This window comes from Mauremys mutica, chromosome 24, assembly GCF_020497125.1.
Source record: "Mauremys mutica isolate MM-2020 ecotype Southern chromosome 24, ASM2049712v1, whole genome shotgun sequence".
NCBI lineage: Eukaryota > Metazoa > Chordata > Testudines > Geoemydidae > Mauremys > Mauremys mutica.
The window spans coordinates 8,508,738-8,531,052 of record NC_059095.1 but is presented as its reverse complement, the minus strand read 5'-3'; the positions used below and the strand labels follow the sequence as shown (position 1 = coordinate 8,531,052).

The window sequence follows — 22,315 nt, the reverse complement described above, 5'->3', positions numbered from 1 at the left end:
CCCGGTGTCCTGGAAAGCCCAATTCGTGTTGTATTTATTCCCCGCACGGTGCACCTGGTCTGGGGCAGTCCCAAAACACAGTCCCACGTCACGCCGCACACCCCTGCTCCAGCAGCTTCCGCACCGTCCAGACTCACCTGCCCTTTCAGCAGCACGGCCGCCCCGGCCTTCCCCACAGGAGACCTTCCAAGCATCTTCCTGGCTTCCAAGGCTGGCAGAGTCACCCCACCGCTGGTCTAAGGCCCTCGGCCCTCTCCTGCCTCCCGGCCCTGGCGCTCCGGCTCAGGACGGGCAGCAGACTTACCCCTGTGCTGCTTTGCTGTCCTCAGCCTCCCCCAGAGCCCTCCTGCCGTTCCTTGTAAAGGCCCCTCCCCATTCACACCTGGCCTCCGCTCATGATTAGCCCCAGCTGTCACCTTGCTCTTTAATCAGGTCCTCCTGGGGGGCACGTGTGCTGGCAGAGAGAAGCAGGCCCCTCTGCACGTCAAGGGGCCAGGGGTCTGCAGGAGGGCAAAGATGAACATTATGAGCAGAGGACAAATGTGGTGCCCAGGTATCCGTGTTGCCACTTGTCCCGCTGCGAAGGGGCGAAGCCGGGCGTCCCAGTCCCATTCTACACTGGACCATGGCCACGCTCCGCCGGCCAAGAAGGGAACCTCCGCCCCCCTCTGGAGGAGCGGCTGGGGCAGCCCAGAGGTGGCCGCATTCCGGCAGAGGGGGCAGGAGTTCTGCCTGTGCAGGCCGCACGCTGCTCGGGGAGCCTTCGGGTAGCGACGCCGGGAAGTAGCAGCATCTCCATCGCTCTGGGCGTTGGACGCCCTCCCTCCCCAGGTAACCTAACCACACGCTTCGGGGCGCAGCGTCTCCTTCATTACATGCAGCCTTGAGCCCACTGTACCAGGAAGAGCCTTTCCCTTCCCTCCTAGCACTAGGCCTGGGCCCTGGCTGGAGACAGACCTCAGCCTCGCTGGGCCAATGCCCTGTTCCTCTGCACTCAGCTTCCATCAGGCGAGGTCCTGACCACAACATGGGCAGAACCCAGGGGGCCGAGGTGCGAGGAGGGGCTGTGAGATACCACGGCTGGGGCGGGGGTGGGGGGAGCTTTTACCCTTTGATGCCTGATAGATAGATGGAGTTTGCCACAGTCACCCTGAGCTCCTAACTGGCATGGAGAGAGGAGTGTGAGGCTGGTTCTCCCTGCTAGGCTGTGGGGCAAACAGGCCAGGAGAACGTGGAGAGGAGAGGGAGAAAATTACTGGTGGGCAGGAATCAGGGCTGGGCATGGTTATGGATTTACCCTGGTGTCCTTAGCCCACCTTCCCCTCCACCTCCCGCCAGGGGGTAGCCAGTTGGCTTCCGCTTGCCCCTCCACCCCAGAAGTGGCTGCATTTCAGTGGCCGCGTGTGGCAAGGGGCAGATCCTGAAGTCCCGTGCTTGGGCAAACTCCCCTTGCCGGCAAAGGGAACGTGCCAGAGTGCAAACCCAGTAAGGACCCTCGGGATTTGGCCTTGACGTCGCAGCAGAAGTTGAGCAGGGCAGTCCCGGGCCGGGCGTGGCAGAGAGAAGTTGGATCAGGAGGGAAGAAGGCAGAACAGAGCTCCACCCAATCTGGCCCCTGATCCTCAAAGGGTCGTGAGGCTGTTAGGATGATCTAGGCCTCTGTCCCTGAGCCACACGCAGGGTTCCTGCCTGATTCCCGTACCCCGGGTGAGCACGTTCCCGGGCTGGCAGCTCCCTGGGGCCTGCGCTCCAGAGAACAGCTATGCTTGTTCGCAGCCCTGCCTTGCTGTCGTCCTCAGCCTCAGTTTCCCCAGGCATCAATCTGCTTCCCGAAAGGAAATGGCTGGAGCAGGGGCTGAGCACAGCAGCTGACTCAGAGCCAGCACTGCCATACGGGACGGCAGAGGGATGGGCCCAAGCCCCCTCAGCGCCTCCCAGAGTCAAGGAGAGGTGTGGAGGCTCCGGGAACTCCCAGTGAGGCAGCGTGGTCCGGAGGATAGAGCACTGGATGGGGACTCAGCAGACCAGGGAGCTAGTGCCTGCTCTGCTACTGCGCTGCTGTTTGACCTTGGGTGAGTCACTTTCCCTCTTGGTCTGTTGCGATTGTCAGCTCTTTGGGGGAAGGCTGCCTCCTCTTCTGTGCTTGTACAGCGCCTGGCGCAGTGGGACCCTGAGCTTGGTTGGGGGGGGCCTCTTGGCACCACCATAATAACGAGGAGCTCCCAGGGTCAGGTCCTTTTGCTCTGCTCTTATTCAGGCATGACCCCCCTAGAGCGCAAGGGAAGTTTTGCCCGAGTGAGGACGGCAGGACGGCGTTCATGCAGAGGCGCCGTGTGGAAGGAGCACTCCAGCGGCAGCTCCCCCCCTTTGCAATGCACGGCGCTGGCTAGCGGACGCATCCAGCCAGGGCTCTTTGTACAAAAATGCCAATAGTCACTTCTCACAGCCTCGGAGTCGGGGAAAGGCTGATTAAAATGCACCAGCCACCAGCGCTGTAATTACTGCCCTGGATGAGAAGGGCTCGAGGACGAAAATTACAGCCTCGCCCAAGGACGCTTTGCCAGGCTTACAAGCGGCTGCCAATCCCATTGGGGGGAGGGGGGGGTGAGCACCAATTTGCAAGTAATTGATTTTGTTCTGAGCTGCGGAAGCCCGGGGGGGTTCGTTCGTATTCCGGTCGCAGGGAGCGAGCTGGCTGAGTGCGGCCCAGTGGGACCAGAGATGTCGGGGTGGGGGTAGGGGGAACAGGGCGGGGGGTGAGATGGAGCCGCCTTTGAAGAGAAAGCTCATGACCACACTGCAAACCTAAGTCAACCTACATTAGTGGTCATGAGCTACATTAGGTTGACTTACAGCCACCACAGTAACTACTGGCAGTGTATGTCCTTGGGTCGGTGGGGAGCGTCCTCACCTGGAGCGCTTCCACCGACCTAAGAGGGGCAGTGTGGGGCGCTGAGAGCCCAGTCTCAGCTCCACTGGCAGCTCCCTGCTGGCCCCCGTCTGCCCCACAGGCCCCCGGCAGGTTGTTCCCCACCCCCTTCTCCCTATTCCCTGCCAGGAATGGGGAGAATCCACCCGAGGCTTCTTGGCCTCCCCCGCTCCCAGCCAGGATAGCTCAGCGAAGCATAGAAATGTAGCACCGAAAGGGACCTCCTGAGGTCACCTAGTCCAACCCCCTGCGCTGAGGCAGGACCAAGTCAACCTAGACCAGCCCTGACAGGGGTCTGTCCCACCTGTTCTTAAAAACCTCCCGTGCCAGGGCTTCCACACCTCCCTTGGGAACCTGCTCCAGAGCTTCACTCCCCTGAGAGTTAGAAACTTTTCCCTAACATCCACCCTAACGCTCCTGGCTGCAGATTAAGTCAATTAACTTCCAGTGGTCACGGACAACACCTGATCACCTTAAAACAGCCCCGTTCACTGTCATGTTGGCTAGGAATCAAACCCAGGGGAGCGGCTGGGGGCCCGCTCTGGTCACCGCTCTGCTAGCGACATGCGCCCCGTGCTCATGGAAAGTGCTTTCGACAAAGGTGTAATTTAAGATGAACTCGGCAGCAGTCCGCCTCTCCGGGCTGGAAGCCGGCAGGTGAAATGAGGAGGGCAAGGGGGGAAATTGACTGCCGTTTTCAATCTGACAGGCAGAGGATCTAACGTGCGGGGAGAGCGGTGGTTATCTGCTAAGTGGGTCTCTCCTCTGGAGATGGCGCGTTTGTGCAGAGGATTAAATTGGCTCCAAAAGCCTTGCCAGATCCCTGTGTCCCATTTTGACTCCGAATGCCGCCCCCGGGGAACGCTGGAAATGAAGATCTGCCCCCACCCTGGAAATCCAGCTTGGAGAACTGAAATGCCTCCCCCAGGGCTCGCGTCCAAGGGGTTGTTTGAAGACGACACCGGCTGATCAAACTGCAGGGGCAGATTCTTCCCTCGCTGCTGTAAATCAGGAACCAGCTGAGTGCGCGTGGAAGGAACAGTAAAGAAGCACCGGGCCAGATTCTCCGCTGCCCTGCACCTTGGCTGATCCCCAGCGCAGAGTGGGTGCGAAGCGGGACCCGCCTGTCATACGCGGCTGTGTAAATGTGCTGTACTCTGGTAATCAGCTGCCAACGTTTCACACCAGAGGGGGCTGCGTTGCAATGATCCGTGGTGCAGGTCCCCGCCACTAGCTTTGGGATACGGGAACGGGAACAGGTCAAAGCCGGAGCGGGAATGGAAGGCCTCTCTTACTTAGACTGTAGGGACCACCTCTTTGTCCTGCGGTTGTACAGCGCCTAGCGCAACAGAGGCCTGGGCCCTGACAGGGGCTATGACAATACAAACGACAACTAACAGTGGACGCGTGTCTGAGGCGCTGGCAAACCCCTATCAGCGGAGTAAAAGACACAGGGCTGCGTGGCCTCTCTCGTCCCCCACCCCACCCTCTGTTGGCCACCTTGCTGTCGTCCTGCGTGAGACGAGCCAGGGGTTAGGGCTGAGCTAGCCTAGAGCTCAGGAGACACAAGTTCAAGCCCTGCTTTGCCACAGCTGCCCTTTGTGTCCTTGGGTGCGTCCCCTAATCTCCCAGTGCCCCCGCTGCACAATGGGGGTAACAGCATTGACGAGGGGGAGGAGCTCAGGTACGGTGGTGATGGGGGGCCAGGTACCTACCACAGCTAGTCAGATTATTAGCAGGTATATTCCAGTAGCACCCAGAGGTGGTATGGACCCTGGGGCACCGGATGCTGCCCAGACACCCAGTGAGAGACTGTCCCCGCTCCAAGGAGCTCAGGGTCTAAATAGACAAAGGCGGGAGGGGAAGCCCTTTGCCCAAGGTCACCCGGCAGCTCCGTGCCTCAGTTTCCCCCGTTTCGAGCAAGGCGTGTCGTTTGACGGCGTCGAACACAGTGAGACGCTGATGCCGAGTCGCGGAGGGGTCTGGGCGCTGCTGTAGTGCCAGGAAGAAATACGGTGATCGTCCCACGGGGGCACATTGGTAACAGTCACCTTAATATCGCTCCTGCTCACACGGCGATGCCGCACCGTCCTCCCCTGCTGTTCCCCTGCCCAGGGAGCGCGTGCGGCGGTGCAGGAGAGGGACGAGTCGGCTGGGGGGAGCAGGCAGCCGTTTTGCGGCTCCCCCGCTCTTGCCATGCGTGGCAGGGAGGGGGCTCTCTGCGGGCGGATCAAAACCGAGTGGTGCCGAGAGATCGGCTCAGAAACGGGGTGGAAGCAGCGAACAGCAGCGCCCGGCGCACGCCCTGGGTTTGAAAGGGGAGGCGAGGCGCCAGCACCAGCATGTCTGAGCACAACTGCTGCAGCCCGGAGGAGAAACTCCCGGCAGGAGGCAACGGGACCATCTCCAATCGCAGCCTGGTGGACCCCGTCCCCTTCCTGCCTTCCGACGGCAGCCAAGCCACCCGGATCGCGCTGGCGATTGTCTACTCCACCGTCTGCGCCCTGGGGGTGCTCGGCAACCTGCTGGTCCTCGTCCTCTTGGGCTCCAGGCGCCGGCGGAGAATGTCCAGCGTGACTTTCTTCGTGCTCAACCTGGCCGTGACCGACTTCCAGTTTGTCCTGACCCTGCCCTTCTGGGCGGCGGACACGGCCCTGGATTTCAGCTGGCCCTTCGGCAAGCTCATGTGCAAGCTGATCTCCTCGGTCTCGGCCATGAATATGTTCGCCAGCGTCTTCTTCCTCACGGCCATGAGCGTGGCCCGCTACTGCTCCGTGGTGTCCTCCCTGAAGCCCAACCGGGGCTCCTCCTCCTCCAGGCGCCGGGCCAAGGTGGCCAGTGCCATCATCTGGCTCTGTGCCGCCTTAGCCACCTTGCCGCACGCCATCTTCTCCACCACCCACAGGGTCTCCGGGGATGAGCTCTGCCTGGTCAAGTTCCCGGAGCTGAAAGACCTCGACCCCCAGTTCCTGCTGGGCTTGTACCAGAGCCAGAAGGTCCTGCTGGGCTTCCTCATCCCCTTGGCCATCATCTCGGCCTGCTACCTCCTCCTCCTCCGGTTCCTGAGCAGGAGGAGGGTGAGCTCCAGGTCCCGGGTCACCAGATCGGTCACCATCGTGGTGCTCTCCTTCTTCATCTGCTGGCTGCCCAACCAAGCCCTGACGGCCTGGGGCATCTTCATCAAATTCAACCTGGTGCCCTTCACCGAAGCCTTCTACAACACCCAGGCGTACATCTTCCCCGTCACCGTGTGCCTGGCTCACACCAACAGCTGCCTCAACCCCGTCCTGTACTGCCTGGTGAGAAGGGAGTTCCGAGAGGCGCTGAAGGGACTCGTGCTCAAGGTAACCCCTTCCTTCAGCAAACGGGCCAGCAAAGCCCACCCCAGGCAGGCTCAGGCCTGCTGACAGAGAGGGAACTGCCCGAGCCTCTGTGCCGCGGGTCAGGCGCTGCTCATCTCAATTTAGAGGTGTCATGGCTGAGGCACCAGATTAGGACCCAGGACAACTGGGGTCTCTCCCTGACTCTGGGCCTCCGTCTCCCCTCCCACCTTTTGTCTGTCTTGCCTGTTTAGATGTCCGGGGCAGGGACTGTCTCCTGCTTTGTGTATGTACAGCGCCTAGCGCAAAGGGGCTACAATCTCAATGGGGGTCACTAGGTGCTATCCAGATACATTTGGGGCAGTAGCATCTGTTCATTCAGCTCCCTGCACTATGGGGAGCTGACTGGAGTCTTTGGGTGACCCTGGAATACAAATAATGACACAAAAGGGGGAGCGGGGTGGGAATCTAGTCAGTCTTTAAAATTTATGTGGGATCCAAGTGTTTAGGGGACAAAATCCCTGGAGATCAGCTCTAGGGGGAGATTTTCCAAGCTGTCTAAGGGCTCTGGACTCCCGATTCCCATTCAAATGAATGAGAACTGGGTGTCTCAATCCCCTTTGGTTCACTGAAAGTCACAGACTTATAGGGTAAGGAGGAGAGTTTCTAAGGCAGGGTGTTTGGGGGCGAAGGGGGACGCCTCTGTACTGTTCTCCCTTTGAAGTCTTGCTTCGATGCCCCAAGCGAGGAAGGATTTCAGCACTGCGGACAGCGCCCCAAGAAGCCTTGGGAAACTCCCAGCTGAGGCGAGGAACCCAAGACAGACTGATCCTCTGGACATGAATTTGTGCTTTGGCGACGGCTGCTCCCGTCCGGTTCTCCCCTGCCTGGGGGAACGAGGCCGGGGCAGCTCCCCGGAGCAGAGCTGGAGCCGGGAACCCCGCCATCCCTGCTCCGGATCGGGACACAATTGCTTTGGGAGGTGGCGGTTCTGGGGGCCAAGAAGACGATGTGCCATTGCGGGGGGGGATCTGTGCAAGTGTTTCAATGGCGACAAAACCCAAGCGGCGTGTGAAAGTCGAACGGTAAAGTCATTAAAGAGGCCGGGGGTCTCGGCACTCCTGCTCCTAGACGGCTGCTTGGCTGCGAGGGGTGTGTGTGTCAGGGAATGGAAACAAGCCAGTGTGTGTGAGAGAGGATGCACACGCACACACTGATCCTGCAAACTGCCTGGCGGAGAAGACAAGTCCTGGTCCCACGAGCCCCCCTAAGCCCCTTTTCTCAGGCTTAAGGCAGTGGGGGAGCGGGGAGTTGAAACCTGGCTCTTCGATCGGTCCCCGGGGGCTGAACGCTGGGGGGATGTCTCAAGCCCTGGCTCCGCAATCACAAACACAGCGGGGCAGGGGAGGATGGAGCCTTGATTGCCCGTTTCAAGACAGGCGTAATTGCAAGTGTGTGAATTAGACGACCGGGGCAACAGACCAAAATGCCCCTTCTGGCTGTTCTGGGGGGCTGGCTTTGGGCTGTAGGGACGCCTGGGACCGGCTGTCCTGTAATCGGGTAGGCAGGAAAGGCAGTTGTGTAAAAGGCCCCTCACTGGCATGAACGAAAAGAGGCTCGAACTCCTGCCCAAGCAGGCAATGGAGGCCAGGCAGTGCCAGCCCCTTGGGAATGGCCTAAGTCTTTGCTTCTTCCAAACGCCATGAGCAGCGTGTGTTATGGGTCAGGGTGAGCTGCCCCTGGGATCTCTCTGTCCACGGGCGCTTCGTCCCAGGTGACTGGCCTCCTCTCTGAGTGGAACCCCCCACCGGACAGGCCACATTTGACCAGCCCACCAGGGTACAGCACCCTCGGCTGCTCTAAACAGCTGCTAACCGCAGCGACAGGGGACAGCTTGTTCCAAGCAGAGCTGGGCTTCTCCAGCCATAGGAACATCACAGGCCGTGAGAAAAGCGCTAAAATAACAAGACCCCAAATGCATCTTATCTCCCTCATTCCTGGTCTCTCCTTGCCTACTTACACGGGTTCCACTTGGCCCAGCCACCCTGAGCCTGAGGCTCAGCCAGCCTCTTCCTTAGTCAGTGTGGGACTGAGTTCCCAGGGTGTCCTCGATCCAATTCAAAGTTCCTTGATCTTCCCGAGACACTGAACCTGCTCCAAACTGGAGCAGGGGAAGGGGGCGGGGGGGTCAGGTTCAACTTCAAAGCACTAGGCTCTCTGCTTTGTCCTTAATTACTGGTGAGTGGTTAGCTCAGGGGTCGGCAACCTTTCAGAAGTGCTGTGCCAAGTCTTCATTTAGTCACTCTGATTTAAGGTTTCGCGTCCCAGTCATACATTTGAAAGGTCTCTTTCTATAAGTCTGTAATATAGAACTAAACTATTGTTGTATGTAGAGTAAATAAGGGTTTTTAAATGTTTAAGAAGCTTCATTTAAAATTAGATTAAAATGCAGAGCCCCCCGGACCGGTGGCCAGGAGCTGGGCAGGGTGAGCGCCACTGAAAATCAGCTCGTGTGCCGCCTTCGGCACGCATGCCATGGGTTGCCTACCCCTGGGTTAGCTATTGGAAGTATTGGTCTGCTCCTTCTGTCTACAGCCCCTGGCCTGGGTTACTACAGGATTAGCCAGCAATGCAATACCCACCAAACCCGCAGAGAAATGTATACAACTAATATGGACTCTTCCCACGTTCTATGCACCATGTTATACACTCCTAGGAGTCTCTTACACCCCTAGCAGTGAGATGAATTGGGTCAGAGGCGCAGCTGGGGTCCTTGGGAGGAGCCCCTATGAGCCACAAAAATCATTGCAGCACAGTTGATTTGTGATTTCATCACACTCACTAGTGTTTTCCTTAAAGCCCCAGCTGCTGGAATGATGCGATGGCAGGAGAATTTCAGCTTCCAGAGGGAAAGTAAGTTTCAAGCCCTTATGGTTGCAGAGAAAAGCTTGACCACGTGACGCCAGGGTACCCAAACGGCTCGAACGCCAGAAGGGAAATAAAAAGAACCCAACGTTTATTATTCTAAAGCCCTCACTCAATAATCTCCTGGCGTTCTGGGCTCGGCCACACTTGCATCACGCTGTTTTACGCCATGACGCTGCCACGTCTCCAGCCAGCGGCAGCATGGGGTGACGCCCTGTTGCAAACACTGCGTGCCCGGTCACAAGAACGTCAGCCTGGCTTGACTGATCTGACCTGAGGGCCATGACCAACACCAGATGCTTCAGAGGAAGTGGCAAGAAAACCCAGATGTGGGATAACCTGCCCCTGGGAACCCTTCCCCACCCCCGCTGATCGCTCTCTGTGACCCCATTCAGCACAATGGGCTGAATCCAGGCCAGGGGGTTTCAATGGAGTTTCAGGAGCTTCACCCAGATCTCTGCTCCCTGGCCTGCCAGGGGCCTGGATGTTCTACCTCCTCCCGGCTTCTCGGAGGGTGAAGGAGCTGTCTCAGTCTCTTGCTCCAATCTGCCTTATGCACACCAAGCAGCCTGAGGAGGACCCATGCATCTGATGTGAGACCGTTGTCCCCATGCTCCTGTCAGTGGAGCTGCGCTGGCGAAGCTGAGCGTTGGGTCCCCGGCTATGTCACATTACAGCCTAGACAGAGTCAACATTTCTGCCTTTGGAAATCCGACCATTTTATCTAGGTGCCTAAGTGAAAGCCGTGAGGTTTTGAAAATCCATCTCTTAGGCCCTTGGCGTAACCCCCAAGAAAAGCCTGGACCCAGATCTTTAGCGGGTGTAATTTGCCGGAGCTCCACCAATGAGTTCCAGCGGTTTGCACCAGCTGAGAATCTGACCCAGGGTTGGTAACGAGAACGGTGACAGCAGCAGGGTCCAGCAGTGAACGCACAGGACAGGGGGTCAGGAGAGCTTGACTCTGTTCCTGACTCTACCACGGTCTCACTGGGTGGCCTGGGGCAAGTCCTGGCCCCTCTCTGTGCCTCAGTTTCCCCTCCGCATAAAGGGGGATAAGGAGACTGACCCAGTGCGTGGGTAAGGCTGAATTGCTGTTGCTAAGCCCTGTGGGGTGTCTCAGACTCCACTCCATCCCCTTTTATCTCATCAGACATACCGTGTCGAGCACGGCAAGCCCTGAGATGCTGGCGGCTCTGCCGTGCAGTCCAGCTCCCTTATCAATAACTGGAAGCCGACAGGCGCTCGTGCGGGAGGGCAGGTGTCCAGGAGAGGCTGGCGTCTGTGAATTAATGAAGCCACGCAACAGAAATCCCAAGCGGCTTTGACAGCAGAAGCCCTCGGCTGCTGGTGGATCAGGGGAGCTGCAACCTTTCGGATAAATGTAAAACCCAAATGTCAGAGCCCTGATTCTAATTAAGTATTTTATTGCTCATCTCTGATCCCACCTGTGAACGGTGTGTGTCACCCTTTGATGCGATCCCCATGCGAACGCCCGGCTGCAGAAACAGCTCCCTCGCCTCCCTTTTGCTGTGGCCACAAATGGAGCTGATGGGTATCTACCCACGCAGCTTTGCTCTGCTCGGTTCCAAGGGCTGCTGCGGGCAGCTGGGAAAACACCATCAAAGCCCTGGGTGGCTTAAGCGAGACTAATAAACAGCATCCGCGAGCGGCCAAACCGCCTTGAACGTGACACTTCCCTGCAGCTCGGGAGCCGGGAAATTCTAAGCTGGAGATTAAAGTGATTGATTTGCGGTCTCCTTTGCTCCAGGGGTCAGAACTCTCCGCCCCGGGCAGTAGCTGCCGTAAGGGGAGGGCCTAAGGAGTGGGCTGGGAAGGATGAAGAAGAGGTCAAGGACCATGCTGCGGCCTCAATCTCTCAGAGCCTGGCTCTGGTCTGGGTCCCTGAGGTGTAAATCGGGCGCAGCGCTGGGCTTGTACCCACTGGGAGGAGAACCAGACCCTTCGCTTTGCTGTCACTGGCAAGTTTAAGGGCCTAATTCTGCCAGGTGTTGAGTGCAGCTGGTGGGGGTGGGTTGGGGGCAGACGGGCCCTGCCTGGGGGTCGAGCCCTAAATGCTCGATCCTGCAGACGAGCTGAGCACTCTGGTCCCAGTCTAGCAAAGGGCTGAAGTAGGAGCTTCCCTTCCAGCCCGTGCCTGGCGCTCCTGCCTGAGAGGGCTGGAGAGGTGCTTCAAGTTCAACACAGGCGTAAGTGCAATGCTGGGTCCTAGCACCGCAGGGTCAGCTGGGACCGCAAGGGTCTGCCAGTCCAACCCCCTGCCCAGACGCAGGACTTGCTGGGTCCGAGACACATGGCTCCAGCCTCCTTTTGAAAACCTCCAGCAAAGGAGCTTCCACAACCCCCCTCGGCCGCCTGGTCCATTGCCCGACGGCTTTTACAGAGAGGAAGTTTTTCCTGGGCAGGGCCAAGGTGCTGAGCGGCTGTAGGATTGGGCCCTAAATCAGACAATAGATTTTTAAATTCAATTGGGATTTTTTTTGTCTCCTTGCTTAAGAAACCCCCATTTTTATCAACGTTTCTGAACTAAAAATCAATTCATTCCCCTATAGATTTCTCAATGGTCTTAAGCAAAGCGGATTTACAGAGGTAGGGAGCGGGGGGGGGGGGAACCGGCCCCCACCCCGAACCAGCCACACACCCAGAACACAACTGTGCAGAAAGCAGCCAGTGTCCTGGCCCTGGGGAAGCATCAGCCACTGGCCCGGGGTTCTGATCTCAGTGTCAAGCCGGAGTCACTTCCTGGCAATCAATGGGGTTCACCGGGATCACTGAGATCAGAATTCCCCACTGCGAGCGAGGAAGAGAGCCACCATCGGGCCAAATTCAAAGGCGGATCTAAGGGAGTCTGAGCTGCGTAACTTACACTGACTTCTCGCCTCAGCAGTGTGCTTGGTTCACGCCGGAGATGTCCTGGTGTGACTCCGGTTCTGTGGCATCCCACGGGTACATAAGGCTGCTGTGACTCAGTGATGAGTGAGGCCATGAGGCTCACCCCTCTGCTGACTCCCCACCGCCACACGCCTTGAGTTGTCATTAATGGGCACGCACAGGTGCACGGCGGGGAGGAATCAGCCCCCCAGACAGTCAAGACTCAAGTGTCTTTACCCCCAGTTACCCCTCACCCATCACCTCCAGCTTAGCCCACCCATACCCGTAATAATTTGCACCTTGCATCTGAGGATCTCAAAGCACTTTACTGACATTCGTTGATTAAGCCTTTACGACTCCACCTACGAAGCAGGTCAGAGTCATTATCCCCGTTTTGCAGAGGGGGAAACAATTCACCCAAGTTCCCACGGCAGGTCTAGCCAGGAACAGAACCCAGGAGTCCTTGACTGCCAGTCCTGTGCCCTAGCCACTGGACCACACTGCCTCCTCAGGACACACACACGGTATGGGCAGAACTGGCTGAGTCAGCTGGGTGCGCTGCAGTGACCTTCACTGGTGTGGGATCCTACAGTCGCCCTCCCCGGGACCCGCATGCAGGTCAGACAGGGACCTTGTAAAGCTATTCCAGGCACATAAACAAACAGACAAGCCCAGATGCCTTGTCTGGCGTAGGCAGCAATGCGCAGCCCGGAGAGTTATTTTGAAATCACCATCTTCTCCATTCAGCTCTGCAAAGGGAGCAGAGATCAAAGGGAAGAAGCAGCGCCAGGAGACCATGGCAGAAAACACGCCAACCAAACAGGGCTGCTTTGATGTTGCATGAGACAGAGCGGGAGAGAGAACAACCCTGCGACGAGGCCTTATCTACACTGGCAGCAGCCGGCAGGGTAGGTGTAGCTACCTTGCAGTGAAGGGCAGGCTGCAGCCATACTCCGGCGTGTACCTGCTGTGACAAAGTTCCTCCTCTACCTTGGCGGGTCCTGTGCTTATTGGTGGATTTGCTGGCCTCACAGATTCACCCTGTGGGTCGGGAAACAGCCCAGAGACCTGCCCCTCTGGTAGAAGCCACAGTCCAGGTCAATTCCTCCTGTGTCCGATCCGGAGTTGGGAGGTTTGGGGGGAACCCGGGCCCGCCCTCTACTCCGGGTTCCAGCCCAGGGCCCTGTGGACTGCAGCTGTCTATAGCGCCTCCTGGGACAGCTGTGCGACAGCTACACCTCCCTGGGCTACTCCCCCATGGCCTCCTCCCAACACTTTCTTTATCCTCACCACCGGACCTGCCTCCTGATGTCTGATAACACTTGTACTCCTCAGTCCTCCAGCAGTGCCTCCTCACTCTCAGCTCCTTGCACGCCTCTTGCTCCTAGTTCCACCCACCTCCCTGCTCACACACTCTCCTCTAGCCTGACTGGCATGAGCCCTTTTATAGCATCGGAGGGGCCTTCGTTAGAGTCAGGTGCTTAACTGCCTCACCTGACTCTTAGCAGGTTCATTGGAGTCAGGTGTTCTCATTAGCCTGGCGCAGGCCCCGCTCTGGTCACTCAGGGAACAGAAAACGGCTTAGCCAGTGGCCAGTATATCTCCCGTCTACTACTCTGCTGTTCCCAACCGGCCTGGGTCTGTCACACTACGCACGGCCGTGAAAGGCTCTGGCAAGGGGAAGGCAGCAGGGAAAGGCTCGGGCAGTGGGGTTTCCAAAGGATCCCCACAGGGCTTTGCAAACCATGGGGGTGAGGTCACTGTTCACCACTGCAATGCAGCCGCTCCTGAGGTGGGCACAGCAGCTGTTGAATAGACCCCAGCAACAGCAATATATCATGGCCCCAGCAAGAACAGTAATACCCAGCAAAGGGCTGGGCCTCCCCTGGGAATGCCAAGGATCTGGAAGCCCCTGCTCTTGCCTCTTCCTATGAGGTTAGTTAATAGCGGACTCCTGGTCGAAGTCCCTTCCTGGAGGAGACACGGGTGTTGCTGCCTCTAGTGGTGGAGAACCTCAGCCTGCTTCAAAACTAGAGAACTAGCAGACTCAGCCCACGGCGTGCACCCTGTCCCAGCTGCTGCAGCAGGGGCCTTACACAGCACCCCTGCCTCCTGCTCAAATCCATTGCAAAAGGGGGTCCAATGTTGGGCTAGGTTGGGCTAAACCTCATTGGAACGAGGGAGTGTCGCCACCACCCTTCATTTGGGCCAAAAGTAGGCGACAATGGGGGCCTCAAACCACAACACAGGCTCCGGAATTAGAACCACATGGGCAGAAGGGCCTCGTGGGGTGTGTTTGGTGAAGGGAGGGTGCCTGGGAGAGAAACAGACCCAGTGAAGGCAGCAGCAAGGAAGGCACGACCCTTGGGAAAAGCCTAGAGAGCGCTTTTTGGGCAGAGGGCTGGCTGAAAGAGGCTTGGAGCTGCAAGCAAAGAAACTCCCTCCTGCTACTTGGTTCCATGTGCGCTCAGGGAAACAAGACATTTACCTGACTCCATCACTAGCAGAAAACCTGCAAGGCCCATAACTTTGGCCAATCGCTTGGGTCAAAAGGGATAACAGTATCATTGTGGGGCTCTCTGGCTGCTGGCCTGATGCACGCACCAATGGGGGATGGGGTGGGGGGTGAAGAGAGAGAGCCCACAGGGAAATGACAGAGCTAATCCCTCCAGGAGATGACACGGTCTCAGGGGAAGTTGCCTGCGATTTCAGTTTGATGGACGCTATCAGTGACAAACACTGCTCTACCTTTGCTGGGGGGATGTCCCCTCTTTGTTTACTTAGTGCTCAGTATTAATCAAACCGTCCCTCCCCCTCGGATCCAGTGTTTGGTGGATGGTGCCCAGGCGAAGGGGCCGGAGGGGGGGTGATCAATGGGAGAGGGCTCCTCGCTTTCTCCCAAGTGCCTGGCCCCATGGCAGCTGCTCTCCCGCAGAGCGGCTCTAATTGCTTTCCCCCGAGCCCACCACTTAATCCTAGAGACCCCAGATCGCTGGCCACTTAGGAAAACGTTGGCTTAAGAGACAAGCCCAGCCAGCAGAGCCCCGCGCTAAGATTGCTTCGGCCAACGAACCGGAACGAGGCCCCTGTAATGCTCAGAAAGCAGCTGGAGGGCGGGGAAACCAGGGCAGCATGAAACCCCCCCACCAAAAAAAGCCTCGTTGCTCTTCACCTGCCGTGCAGGGGGGCAAACGTTTTCTCTCTGGGCCGGGGCTGGCATGTCCCACTTCAGTGGAAATCTGTGGGGACAAACAGCTCCCCGGCTCAGGGCTTCCCATAGCGTCCAGCACTGCACTATTGAAATTCCTCTCCCAGGTGAAGGAGATCCACAGGGTGCTTGCACTAGAGGACTCCAGGGAAGGCTTCTGCTCACACCTCCTCCTCCGGAGAAGCGTCTCTGCCAGGGGAACAGAGAGGTCTGTATAGTTTGCCGGCGCTGGTGGAAACGCCGTGGCAAAGGGGGGTGGTGGTGTAGCATGTCCTGCTAGTGACCAGATCCCGGAGTCGGGTTGATGGGGAAAGTCAGCTCCAAAGGCCAATCCCAGCTTGTACATGTGCCATAGCACCCTGCTTTCTCGGTGCACCTTTGCTAATTGGACAGAGCCACAGTCAGGAACCTGGGATTTCGCACCGTTCAGGGGTTAGGAGTCCCCTCCGTTGCGTTAGCTGTTTGCGGCTGAGCCGCCGGAGGAAGCAAGCAGAGATGAGCAGAGGGATAAACACAATCGTATGCAAGAAATGCAGAAGCCCTGTCGGTACAGCAGGAAGTTTGCAAATGTTGACAAAAACGTCAGGATCGGATTCTCATTTCCACGACAGACAATGCGCGAGCATTTGCCAGAAGCCGGGAACGGGCGAGAGGGGCTGGATCACTGGGTGATTCCCGGTTCTGTTCAGTCCCTCTGGGGCACCTGGCATTGGCCACAGTCAGAAGACGGGACACTGGGCTGGATGCGCCTTCGGGCTGACCCAGTCTGGCCGTTCTTATGTCACTTCCCCCAGTCCGAGGCCCCTTCACGGGGACAGACGTATAAATGCCCCTCAGTGTAAATGAGAAAACGACCCTCGGGGAAATCAATCCTGCGAAATGCCCCCCTCTTAGGTGACCAGCCTGCCCTGCCCTGCCCTGCCCTGTGTGGGCTGCAGGTGGTAACTGCTCCACTTCGTGAGACAACTGCCTGCTCCCTCTCGTGCATCGTCGGTGGGATTGTTCGGCTGGCGGCTCCGCTCTCTGTTCAATCAGGAGCCAGCAAAAGCTAATTCCACCCTTCCCTGCAATCCGAGACAATTACAGAGCGGGGTGACGCCAGCCGAGGTGCAGAGAGGGAGACGTGTAATGGCCCCAGCAACAATATCACTGCCAAGCTCTTACCTAGCAAAGCGCTGGGCCCTGCCTGGGAATGGCCAGGATCTGGAAGCCCTCCATCTCCTGAAGACCCCAGGAGATCAGGGCCCCCATGTGCCAGGCCTTGAACAAGCAGTGAGAGACAGCTCCTACCCCAGACAGTTCACAGTCTAAATGGACCAGACAGCTATGGGGCGGTGGAGGAAGACACAGACGGGGGGGCTGATGTCACTCAGTGGGTCCGAAGCAGAACTGGAAGTAGAACCCCCTGGGCCATACTGTCTCTCCCCCTAAACTACGTGGCTATTGAGAACGGGGGGGGGGGCTGGATGACTGGGGGTCGAGGAGGGGACATGGAGCCTTCAGCATCTGACTCAACAGATCACAGGCCAACACCGGCCAGGCCTTGGCCAGCTGCTGCCTTTGGAAGAGGGCACGTACTTGCAGTAGGACAGGCACAGGTAGAGCCTCCCCCATTGGCAGAGACTAAATCGTGAGTGGGCCACGAGGACTAGGTGACCCCTCCCGTTCTAGGGGAAGGATCCATCGGCTGAGTGCGGATGGGAAGCTTGCAATGACCCAGTCCATGCTAGATGGCTGGAGGAGCGCAGGTCCAACCTTTCACAAGTAATTCCACCTGGAAACCGCGCACCCGTGTGGTTTCCTCCCGTTGCACCAGGCTCGGGTTTAGCTGCATCATCTTCTTCGAGTTTTTGCCTCGCAGGACAACACTATGTCCTGCTAAGCGCAGACACACAGCGAGTGCCCAGACATTGATCTTCACGCCGTTTGCCACCTGATGTGCAGAGCTCAATCCATTTTCAGGCTGCATGGAGCCACTTCTCCCCTGCCTGCCTGACCTCCCCACCAAACCCAGTAGCAGCGGATGGGGATGCATCTGTAACGAGGCTTCTACCCACATAGCCCTCTCCTGTTCTTCACACGGCTCCTCCACGGAGCAGAAGGCTTCCTTCACTCCTTCCTCAGCCCCTAGGGACGGCAGTGGTCTAAGCTGGCTCAACTCTTTCTCAGCTGTTCCAGGGACACCAACCTGCTCCTACAGTCCCAGACTGATAGGAGAAGAAAACAGATTCATGGTACTTGGGCTGCACCACTGGGTGTTCGACGCACCTTAGGGATCTGGCCAAGTCTTGCTCAGAGCACTGGATCTGATGCACATCCAAGAGCACTGGTTAGACTCTTGGGAGCGAATTCCAGACACAGCCCCTGCTGCTAGACAATCCAGAGGAGTAGCTACAATTCCCAGCAATGGGAGTGTTTGTTCCATTCTAGGTATTTTAGGTACTTATTTGGTCCCCGTTCCCACAGTACGAGCGCTTCACGATCCATAATGTATTTATCCATCCCAACACCCCTGTGGGTGATTCACTCCCCCCCTCCGTGCCTCAGTTTCCCCTTCCACCTGCAGGGTAGGGCAGGGCTGTAATCCACAATGGACTGGGGGAGGGGAACTGAGGCAAAGAAAAATAAAATGACTCGCCCAAGGTCCCAGAGGAAGTCTCTGGAAGAGCAGGCTCCTGAACACAAGTCTCAAGGCAATGCCCTAACCACTGGACCATACTTCCACTCCAGGAACAGGAAAGTAAAGCACATGGCTGCTTCCTTTGCCTGCCTGGACAGGCAGCCTAAACCGCAGCAGGACTGAAATCCGCACCAAAGCCCAGCGTCCCGAGGGAGGAACCTTGCAATCGGAGATGGCAAGAACCGTCCATAGAAACAGAAACCCGAAGAGCCAGCAGAGCTGCGATCACCTTCCCCGGATTAATACCTTATGTGCAACTCTGGCATTGCTCCAACCACCTGGTTTCTTCCCCCCCTGTCTCTCTAATAAAATCAAGATTTCAGGAGATATTTTTAAGCTATTGATCAGCGACGCCTGTTGAATCTATTAAACTGGAGGCCTGAAGAACAGGAATGCTCTGATGGAAATGGACACACTGCCTGCAGTGTAGTTTAATACAGTGATTCTCAACCAGGGATACATGTACCCCTCGGGGTACTCAGCACTCTTCCAGGGGGTCCATCAGCTCATCTAGGTATTTGCCTAGTTTACAACAGGCTACATAAAAAGCACTAGCGAAGGCAGTACAGACTAAAATGTCCTACGACAATGACTTTATACTGCTCTATATACTATACACTGAAACATAAGTACAATATTTATATTCCAATTGATTTATTTTATTGTATGGTAACCATGAGAAAGCCAGCAATTTTTCAGTAACAGTGCGCTGTGACACTTGTGTATTGTGATGTCTGATTTTGTGAGCAAGTGATTTTGAAGTGAGTGAAACTTGGGGTACGCGCTCAGACTCCTGAAAGGGGGACCATAGTCTGGAAAAGTTGAGAGCCCCATGCCTAGCAGGTGGGGCACTGGACTGGGATGTAGGAGACTCGCCTTCTACTTCCAGCGCTGCCACTGACCTGGTGGGTGACCTTGGGTAATTCCCTTTCCCTCTCTGTGACTCAGTTTCCCCTCCCACCGTGTCCATTTAGACTGTCAGCTCTTTGGGGGCAGGGACTGTCTCACTCTGTTTGTACAGCCCCTAGCACAGTGGCGTTCCAACCCTGGCCAGGCCTCCCAGATGCTCCTGTAATCCAAATAAGTAATAATAATAGCAGTGAGCCCTGCTCAAGTTCGCAGCTTGTTGCTTAAACAGCTCATGTTTCTATTCCACCCTCTGGATCGCTCCCGCTGAGATAAATCATAAATGATATTCCAGATGATGATATGCAAGCTCTGGGAACGGGGCCATCCTCCATCGGTTCTGCTTAACAGCCAAGGAACAAGATGCTGACACAGTAAGACAAGCAGGAGCCCCCGTGGAATACGTCAATATTCCACATGTCACCGTAACGCTCATTTTGAGAGAATTCTGCACCCTCGGGATAATCCCCCAGCGCTGTCAGCAACGCAATCTCCACACCAAGGAGACGGCATGGGCACAAGGTCAATTTGCCTTTAGACACCTTGTTAAATTTTACCAACCCTCTTCAGCTAAGTGCTCTCAGATGTCACGCTGGGAAAGATGAATAACGCACGAGGCCCCCGCCCCCGAGATCACCTCCAGGAAGGATGGAATCCACAGCCCAACCTCAGTCAGCGCAAAGAGCAGCCAAAATCAGAGAACCGTGGAATTTAACTGGATTTCCCGGAACCTGGCAAGACCTCAAGGGGCGGTTTGATGGACACATGCCAGAGAAGGTTTCGTACACAGGCCACCTGCTAATGAAAATGGCAGGGTCTATCTTCGAAACATCTCTTTCTGTGCAGGAAAAGGACCAAAGAATTTGGGGGGAGCCTTTGTGGGAGGAGGGCCTGAAGCCCCCGACTCATCTGGTGAGCAGAAGAAAGAGCTAAGGCAGTGGTCATGCCCCTCCTTATCCTTCCGGGCCCCCTCTCCACCCCACAGCTGGGGCTGGGAGCAGGGCTGCTGCTCCAGGGGGAGGAGGTGTGGACAGGATTAAGAGGGCTGCAGCGGGGGGGGCAGTGTTGGGCTGGGAGCGAGGCTGGAGCCACGGCCCGGGAGAGGCCGGGGGTGGGGGGGTGGGAGCGGAGCTGCAGCTGGGCGCCGGGATCACAGCCAGGTGCGGCTCCACTCCCGGCCCCCACCGGCCCAAGAACTGCACCTAGTTTGCATGTATATTTACAGAATATTAAAAGAAATGAGCCCAACATTCAGTGTAACTCCCTTAATAGCAATTACAGATGGACTGAGGGCACCAGGACGACAGCTGTTCCGCTACAGCCCTGCCTGCTGCTGCAAGGCCAAGGGGGGACCGCGAGCTGCGTTTCAATACTGTGGGGCCACATGCAGATTGCACACCAGACTCGGAGGAGTCCTGTCCCCCAGCCATCCCTGTCTAGCTGTGGGCGTATGGCCAGCTTCCTTGCTGTAGCTAACAATTTGCATCTCAGAGGATCTCCAATTGCTTTACAAACTTCCCTGTAGGGTCACGTCATCCCTGGTAGGAAGGAAAGGGCTGTGCAAGTGTAGGGATTGCTGAACTGCAGCCACCTCTGGGGTGGAGCCCAGCAGCGGTTTAACAGAGCACAGTAACGCCCCCGGCAGCTTAGGATAGGAAGTGAAGAATAGAACACCCAGTAGAAACGGCAGGAGAGAAATGGGGAAGGCAGAATAACTACCAGAGAGGAGCGTCAGGTCACAGGAGTTAACGCCAACTCTTACACCAAGTACCACGAGATCTTTAAGTGACAATAGCCAGGGACTGAAGTGTACGTCTGGTCCAACACATACAGTCTTTGTCAAGTTGTATTTTTATACAGCAACTCCTACAGTAACCCCTGCTGTGGTTTAGTCATTGGGATGTATTGGAGGTTGTGGATACAGCATGTTCTCGGACATTTCGAATTCCGACCAGGAGTCGGAGACTGGAAACTGGCTCCTAGTTTCTGCATCCTAACCCAGACTCTGCCACGTGGCTCAGAACAGCCTGCGCTGGAAACCTGGCAGGAATATAAATACTGAGAATTTACCCTCAGCCAGTCACCTGCACCCCCAACCTTTTACCACTAAGCCACAGATGGTTGCAAGTAAACTCAGCTACCATGGAGTAAGCCAGTCCCCAGTGGCAGGCTTGAGTAGGGGAATGGAGTCAGCTGGGACCACACAGCTTGCCTTCCCTACAGCCTGCCGTCGATCAGAAAAACGATCACACCATATGTAAGGAGGAGGAGGCCGATGACCACAAAGCAAATCTCTGCCAGGTCGCTTATCAGCCAGTTGCAATTACCATCTGTTTACCTTAGCAGAGGCCAGGCTGCATTAAAAGGGCAATTGCTGCATCTCATTATGTCAACAAAGGCGTCTGCCCCTATTGCGCTCTGGTGACCGAATCCCGCTACCAGGCCGTACTCAAAGAAGAGACGTCCCTGCTTGTGGCGCATATTAGCGATCACACAGAGCCATGTCAAACAGAGTCCGGCTGAATCCCTCTTGCTGCTGGACAGCAGCTGCCCTTTTGCTGCGAGGAACCTCAGCCAGTAAGTCTGCAAGGCCTGCAGAGTAACACGCAGCTAGACTGCAAGTGTTCCCAGGGGCCCAGAGCGGACCTGCGAGGGCCTTAGCCAGCGAGAACGCAGACTTAGCAAAACAAACGGAGGCAAGTCAGGCTCTTCCATTGACCTGATCTGATCTGACCTGACCTGCTGATGTCAATGATTGGATTTAATGCCACGCAGCAGGGAGGGAGGGTTAGTAGGGAAAGGACAACAGGGAGATACGCCAGGCTCTGCCACTGGCATGGAGGAGCCCATGGCAAGTCTCAGAGGGTAACATTTTCAAAAAGTGCCTCTTGACTTAAAAGCCTGTGTCCCCTTTTCTAAAGCGGCGCCCGAGCCCCACTGGCTTTCAACGGGACTTCAAACCTGTTACCCACACTTCTCTGCATCTGTGTTTGCCCACCTGTAAACCGGGAAATAAGCGTCACCCCGCCCGCAAGATGTGCGCACGCATAACCGCGAGATCTTCGGGGGAACGGCCCACAGGACGTGCACAGACACGTGCCCGCTTCCCGATTACAGCAAGGCTGCGCTTCTCATGCCGGGAGCAGCGCAGGATTTGGGGGTCAGCTCACCGGTGCCGTCGCCTGGCTAAGCGCTGCTCAAGGACGACTCCATTAGCTCCTGCTGCGCCTCCCACGACAAGCCAGAGCTTGTAGCCCTTAGGGCAGATCTGCCAGAGAAGCCGAGGGAATTCTGCATTCCTTCCCCAAGCAACGCACACCAGACGGCAGGGGGTGGGTCAGCAGCCAGCTGCCCTCACGATGGACGAAGCAGCAGCAACTCACCCCTACTCCAGAAGCACCGCTGGGTAGCTGGAAACCAGCCCTCCCGCGACTGCCAATGCAGCTGTACAGACACTC

General features: G+C 56.9%; 1 protein-coding gene across 1 annotated transcript; it reads left to right on the top strand.

The window, feature by feature from the left end:
- Positions 1-5,271: 5,271 nt before the first annotated feature.
- LOC123356083 (relaxin-3 receptor 1-like) lies at positions 5,272-6,336 on the top strand. The gene has a single exon (XM_044999059.1). The coding sequence runs from the start codon at positions 5,272-5,274 to the stop codon at positions 6,334-6,336; it is 1,065 nt and encodes a 354-aa protein (XP_044854994.1).
- Positions 6,337-22,315: the final 15,979 nt, after the last annotated feature.

What these genes read in the sequence shown, in the direction of transcription:
- LOC123356083 (XM_044999059.1), top strand. Translation starts at nt 5,272, where the DNA reads ATGTCTGAGCACAACTGCTGCAGCCCGGAGGAGAAACTCCCGGCAGGA.